The following is a 7,500-nucleotide window of genomic DNA, read 5'->3' on the forward strand; positions in this document are numbered from 1 at the left end:
GGGTCAAACCACACAAAGTAAAGTAGGTCCTTTTCATTTTCAAATTGGCATTCTCACCAGCTGTAGGAATTACAATGAGGCAATGACATAGCTGCATAAAAAGGAAAGTTATTGTATTTCAGAATGCTCTGGTGTCAGTAATAATTGACCCTTATGTTTCAGTGTGTCTACTATAAAACCCCCGTAGACTACATTATTTACATAGAGGAAAGTTCTACTTATGTTATGAATGATTGTTCTGATTTTATTAGAGCTGTATTCTATTGACTTTCAAAAGTAATCTGGGATTGCTTCAGTTTTAAAATAATGATAACCTTAATAGAATCTCCAACAATATATAAAATGAGTAAAAAATACATCGCAGCATAAATACTTGTAGAAGATTTGAAAAATTCCTCAGAATTACTAAAGTGCTCAAATACTTTTCTCAATTGGTCTGTGGACATAATAGTCCTTAACAGTTGCACAAAAATAACTATTTTTTATAAGTCTCAGTATTTGGCAGTAGTTCAATAAACTTGTTCTGAATAGATTTCCTTAAAAGTCGTCTGTGCTTCACAACATAGTCTGGGAAAGCCTGCCAAAAAACCATCAAATCACTCAGGACAACGCAGAAAATAGTGTGTTCAAATTTGTGAATGGAATTTTCCCGTCAGCTCTTTCAACTATTTTGGCAAAGATGGAGGTTTAAGGCACACTGCCATGCGGTGACATGCGCAGTATTTATCATGCCCAGAGAGTTTACAGGCTATTAATTTTTTCGAGTTAGGACAACTTGCGAGTCCTGCGAGCCATGACTGCGAGGCACACCGTTATTGAAAGCTAACCGTTTTAAATGGGTGCTTAGACTTAAATGCGAAATTCGCATGCCTTGTTGGCTCGCAGATTGTCCAGATTGTCCAATTTTTTGCTCTGAAGTGTAGACTTACTACAGTTTCCAAAAGGCAGTAAAATGCATATTTATCTATTATGGACTATTTGGAGTGCATTAAATAAAAGGGAGCGTGATATCTTGCAATGTTTGTTTTCAGCAGAGTGAGACTGGAAACACCGTAGAAATATTTTTTCTGCGATATACCAACATATTATCAAGGTTAACATGCCATTAAAGTTGAAACGGATTACAGCTCATCTAAATGCACGTTGTGTTTCAAAATATTAAAATACCAATTTAAAGCGAAGCTAGTAAACGTTTATGAACAAACAATGATGTGGTGGTCTGCCCCTTTAAGCGATTAGCAAATGAGCGACGAAGATGGACTTCGATCCTTGTTACCGTGCAGTGAAACGGACTACACCATTACGCCAAAAGTAGAATTTCTCATAAATTCACACTTTTATCAAAAGTTTCTCTTGATTACAGATGATATATTGGTATTTTCAATGCTCTACTTTGCTTTCTGAGGAGATTGGATTACTATTTGTGCGCTGGGTGTTTAAGATTCTGCATGCTACAGCAGCCACTAATTGTTCTGCACCTTTCTAAACGTAAAAATATTAGCGTGATCATTGTTTTTAGGTTTCAATTCAAAATCCTGGCGAAGGTGTGACCGTCAAAGTGCCCCTTTAAATGCAGCTTCACTAATGTTCAATAATAAAAAATACACTTTTGTTTGCTTTTGGTGAAGATAAAACATGTTCGGATTTTGAGGTATAAATTACGCAAAAATGTCCCCTAGAAAGGGTAAAGCAATAGAAAAATTTTGTTTTGAATGGGTCTCGCACTTAGCTAATAAGTCTTGATTTACCTGTGGACATACCGATGGCAAACCACAAAATTTCAGGCTCAGACCAACGGGTTTTTGGTACATTTATGTCAGCATGGGCAAATGCAAAGGACAACAGAGCTTGTACCCCAACTAGAATGGCAAGTGAAGGAACACAATAATCTGCCAAAGGCTTGACAACCCTGTATGGAAGAAGAAAAATGCACATCAATTGAATATTGCAGAATGGGCGGTATTGATTTTGGGAATGAATATGTGGATGTCTGAAAAGTTAGGAATATGACCTGGGATATCAGTGCACAGTTAATCAGCAAAGAATCTTGAAATGTTGTGGAGAGAAAGGTGGTCTTGACTTTACGGTTATAATCGTAGTAGAGTGTTCTGGTTTCCTTCCAGTCTTCATGTGGTTTATTGATTGAAGAACGGATTTTTTGGTACGGTATTCTTGTCGTTTTCATTCAAAATGGAAAATATACAGTTAAAAGTTTTAGATAAATGAAGTGACCACTTGTAGCATATGAATGAGTAAGGCAACCACGTGTCATAAGTAGGTAGTTTACGTTGCTGACGTTTTCTGGAAGGAGGCTCCAATCGTAGTCTAATTTCCAACATTTTCTTAACTGATCGTTGATAATAAGAAACCCAGATGCATAAGTGTTTGCCATGGGAAAATGCAGACGTGTTCCAACAGTTGAAAAGAAATATAAAAGGTTTTGTTGAGGTGCACTCCACACTGTCACGATTCAAATGTGCGAATGCTACCAATATTAATATAATATTCCATGCACCATTTAAAAGTGAGTGAATATGACGTTAATTGCTCTATTTTCTGTGATTTATCTCGCCAATTGAAGAGTCCCAAAGGAATTGCAAAACGCGAGGGACACAAATACGCATTGAACCATTTAACTGATGATGTTCTCTTGGCGTATTCTTTTAAGACATCCCTGGTATATCGCGGGTGAAGTGCTGACTGGACAAACTCACTTTGATTATAGCGTGTTTACTTTATCCTTTGTTCAAGGACATTTTCATTGTGTTCATTTTTAAATTAAAATTTGGAATAACTATTGTGCGATTATCACAATAATGGGTACGGATTACGCCCTGGGTTAAACAATAACAGGGATGTGGCAGCTCGCTTCGAACAATTTAACAGTCTTTCATGATGCGTTTTCTCTAATCCAGCTCCATAGGCTAGGAGTGGGAAAAACTCGGTGTGGCTGCAGTTCAGCCAGATTCTGTGTCAGCAGACATTCTTCAAGTGTTAGGTAACCGCTCAGAAGTGGTTCTTTCCGCCATGTTTTGTTTTCGCATCGAGTGGAGCTGAAGATATAAACAAAATAGTTTTGAATCGGATCGTATCATGTGTTATCGAAGACCTAAACGGTAAGAAACAGTTTTTTGTACCCTTTGCGAATTTTTGTAAGTCTTTTCCTTGGCGATGTGTCAGTATTTAAGTTTATTTCTTCATCTTTGTTATTCAGATTGTTATCTCGGGTAAACCATGCATTGGAGCAAGTCAGTGTTTATAAGGAAGCAAATTGTGTCGAGCAGTACTCGCTACCTGTGAATAAAAGTCGGTTTTTTGGGTTTGAAACTCTTCTGGTAAAGTTACTTAGAAGCAGCCACAATAACAATTGTTAACACCGTCGAAATGTCCGGCAAGGATGATACGAGTTTCGGAGGAGATCCTTACGTACCACCAGCAAGTAATAACGAGGAAGTTGTCGATGGTGCACATGAAGAAGGCTCAAGGAGGCGTCTCATGACAACGAGAGGTTACCATTACGCAATGGATGTGAAGAAAGGTAATTTGAAGGCAAAGAGAAGTGAGTTGGTGAAGCGAAGAGAGCTATGCTACTACAAAGAGGTCAGTCAGTTAAACTTTCTAAATTTAAGAAAGAGTTAAGTGAGGCGCAAGTTATCTACGCCGAATTTAAAGATATTGTTGGTGGAATTAAGAAGTTTGTTACTCCTGGTGAAAGTTTGGACGAGATTGAGTCATACAAGAAACCGAACGAGAGTGGTCAAGCTTTGAAGCAGACATCAAAGCAGAAATTAAACATCTAGAAATCATTGAACAGCAGAAAATCGAGTCTAGATCTGTTGCATGGAGCTCCAAGAGCTCAAGTCATGTCTCATCAAAAGATAAAGGCAGCCTTAATTCTAAACGTAGTTCCACCAGCAGTGTCAAGACTGCTAAGTTACAACTGCGAAAAGAAGAAGCTACCTTAAAGGCCAAGTTAGCTTTTGCAGAAGAAGAGCGAAAGTTGAAAGTCGAACAAAGGAGGGTTGAGTTAATGAAAGTAGAACAAGAGCAAAAGTTGGAGGAACTGAGATTGAAAAGTGAACTTGCTCAAAATCAAGCTATGCTTAATGTTTGCCTAACGGAAAAAAGGGAAGAAATGGCTGACCTTGAACAAAACCTGAACTTAGTTGCCCCAGTCGATAAAGATAAGGATATGGAAAATTTCCTCAAATCTATTCCAGTTGTTAGTGACTCCTGTTCATCAGGATCCAATGTACACAGTATCTCAAGTAGATGGTGCTCAGACAACACCAGTGGTTACGTCATCACCATGGCGGTCAGCTGCTTGTGCTTTTGCTCTTGTTATTTGTGGCTTTTTATTCTGCTCTTACTCTTGAACATAATCAGACCTGGCTATGAAGAGAAAGGTAAAACAACATTCTACAGGACAGTGAGTTTTGGTACTCTGTTTGCAAACGTATCATCGGATTTACGGCTCTTGCTCCTTGACGCCCATGTTTGTAACGTCCGCCATTTTGGATTCTCCTCGCATCGGAGAGGTTTTTTAGCGTCACGTGTACAGTACTACCCGAATTCTGATTCAAGATTTCAACTTATAAGTGTTATTGTCAGTGGAGACATTGAATCAAATCCTGGCCCTACAAACTGCTCTGTTTGCAACAAAGTAATTGCCAAAAACCATCGAGCATTAAGTTGCGACCAATGCACGCTGTGGTGCCATAGAGCGTTTTATAATATAGAATTAGATGATGTAAATACACTAGTTGTTAAGAACGCTTCTTCTTATAGTCTTAGGAAATCGTTAAATATTGTTGTATCTTAGCCACGAACTGAACAGGGTCGACGTTCATTTAAACACAGAGCTGCAATTGCCTGGAACTCCTTACCGGATAGTATCAGGCAGCTTGAAAATCCTCTCTCTTTTCAAAAAAAGGTAAAATCAATCAAGACCTATGTCAGGGACATCAGTTTCCAAAAGGAATGCTCTGTTAATTATAATAAGAACCCTGATTTTAACTATTTTTAAATTATTTTACCACTCCTTTTAAATTTTATTGTATATTATTTTTTTGCTAGATGACAATTGTATTGTAAATTTCTATTTTCTTATTTAGACTTAGTAGTAGTAGGTCCACATCAGCTGTAAAGTTGCTTACTTAAACCTACTTATCAAATAAATGTATGTATGTATGTATGTACCAAGCCCGCAATCAGCTACCTTCACACCAGCCAGTAGTATCTTAGAGAAATGCAGGGATAAACTCCTGGAAACGAGTAGCAAGTTAGTAGCTGCCACTGTAGAACAGAACCAAGTGAACAGACAATTAGCTATCTCTGGTCAGCTGCCTAAGATTTCAATTCCAGTCTTTAATGGAGACCCTTCAGTATCCTTCGTGGAATAGTTCCTTTAATGCACTTATCGATTCTAAACCCATGGATACTCAAGCAAAATTGAACTTCCTAAATCAATACCTCTCAGGAAAACCCAAACAAGTTGTTGAACAGTACCTATTTATTGGAACTGATGAGGCTCATCAGTCTGCTGGGAAATTGCTGAAAGAAGGATATGGTAACTGCAATGTTGTAGGCTCAGCTTTCCTAAACAAATTAGAAAATTGGCCTAAAGTTGGTATCAAGGATGCAGAGACTCTAAGGGATCTTTCTGACTTCCTTGAAAAGATAAAAGCTGCCAAAGAAACTACTTCTAGTCTTGAAGTGTTAAACTTTGCCAGAGAAAATGTTAAGATTCTTTCAAAGCTGCCAGTCCAGCTCCAAAGTAAATGGCGTGGTAGTGTGAACAATTGGCAAAGATACCTGCGCTTGAAGATCTCACTAAAACAAGGGACACTGTGAAAACCGTTGACAACACAAAAAGGTCTACCAAGGGTAACTGATCAAGACATGATCTTAAACGTCCAGAATCAGAGAAAGAAAGAAAATTTACAAGCCTGTCTGTTCTGCAAGGAACATCATCATTTAGACAAATGAAAGAAGTTTGCTAAAATGCCCCTCAGGACAAGTTTTTGTGTTTTGGTTGTACTTTTAGTAGACAGTGTCAAGCAGCATCCTGTAAGAACAAACTTGTGTGATCCATCCAACGTGTCTACACCAACCCAGAGGTAATGCTGAGGTTGTTTCAAACTGTACAAATGTTTGTACAATCCCAGATCAGGAGAAAGGTTCAGATCATGCCATAATCGTGCCAGTGTGGGTTCATCACATAAGTAAACCCAGTCAAGAAGTTTTACAGTATGCAGTACTAGATGACCAGTCCAATGTGAGTTTTGTGTCGCAGAGCTTATGCGAGCAGCTGGACTTGCAAGGATCACCTACAGACTTGTTGCTGACAACAGTCCAGGAGTGAAATGTACATACACCAAGTAGCCGAATATGTGGACTTGACGTGTTGGACTTTAACCGGAAGCATACTGTGAAGTTGCCTATGTTGTTCACACGAGACTCCATTCCAGCAAGTAGGTCGCGGATTCCAAAAGTCAGTGTTGCCCAGGAGTGGGAACATCTACGCCCTATTGCCGATAAGCTAATGCTGTATGAACCTGATGTTGAAATCTCTCTGCTTATTGGACACAATTGCCCAAGTATTGTGAGGCCCCAAGAAGTTGTCGTTGGAGAAGATGATGATCCATGTGGTCAAAGATATCTCATGGGATGGGTTTGTAAGTCTACCAATGAAAGTGACAAGAGTAAAGCAGTCTGTAACAAAACAGTTATCAACGAAGCCAATGAACACTTTGCCTTTTCAACTAAGGTAAAGGAGATTATCAACCCACAAAGGATTATCAAGGTTGTGGAGTCAGACTTTGTGGAAGGTTCTACAAGGAGCAAATCTTATTCACTGGAAGACAAAAGGTTTCTCTCAATTTTGGAGAATAGTATTGTAAAGAGCGCAGATGGTCACTATGAAATGCCTCTACCCTTGAAGATGGACAGACTTTCTCTGCCATACAATTGTCAGCTTGCTGTTAAGAGATGGCACCAGTTGCTAGCGAGGTTCAAGAAAAATCCCAAGTTTCTTGAAGATTACCAAGTGTTCATGAAGGATGTAATTGACCTGTGTGCAGAGAAAATACCATAAGACCATCTGAAGGTTCAAGATGGAAGGATTAACTATGTGTCCCACACCGGTGTTTATCATCCAAGAAAGAAGGACCAAATCAGAGTGGTTTTTGATTGTTCTGCGCAGTTTGATGGTGTTTGCCTTAATGACTACTTATTACAAGGTCCTGACCAATTCAACACTCTGCTGGGAATCCTGTGTAGATTCAGACAAGAAAGAGTGGCATTTATGACTGACATTAAGAGTATGTTTCATCAATTCATGGTGTCAGAAGAGCATCGGGACTTGTTACGGTTCCTGTGGTGGGAAGATGGAGATCCGAAGAAGGAATTTGTTGAGTACAGAATGAAAGTGCATCTCTTTGGTGCTGGAAGCTCCCCTGGCTGTGCCAATTTTGGGCTGAAGAAGGCCACAGATGATGG

General features: G+C 39.0%; 1 protein-coding gene and 1 pseudogene across 1 annotated transcript in view; both read left to right on the forward strand.

The window, feature by feature from the left end:
* The first annotated feature begins 3,384 nt into the window (after window positions 1-3,384).
* On the forward strand, window positions 3,385-6,089 carry LOC137981612 (uncharacterized; annotated as a pseudogene).
* A 353-nt stretch (window positions 6,090-6,442) lies between these two features.
* Window positions 6,443-7,500, forward strand: part of LOC137981613 (uncharacterized) — a 1,278-nt gene continuing 220 nt past the window's right edge. The window contains exons 1-2 of the mRNA XM_068828697.1: window positions 6,443-7,063; window positions 7,205-7,500. The exon at window positions 7,205-7,500 is cut by the window's right edge and continues 220 nt beyond it. Coding sequence (XP_068684798.1) covers window positions 6,443-7,063; window positions 7,205-7,500 — 917 coding nt within the window. The remainder of the gene's footprint in view (window positions 7,064-7,204) is intronic.

This window comes from Montipora foliosa, chromosome 13 (genome assembly GCF_036669935.1).
Source record: "Montipora foliosa isolate CH-2021 chromosome 13, ASM3666993v2, whole genome shotgun sequence".
NCBI lineage: Eukaryota > Metazoa > Cnidaria > Anthozoa > Scleractinia > Acroporidae > Montipora > Montipora foliosa.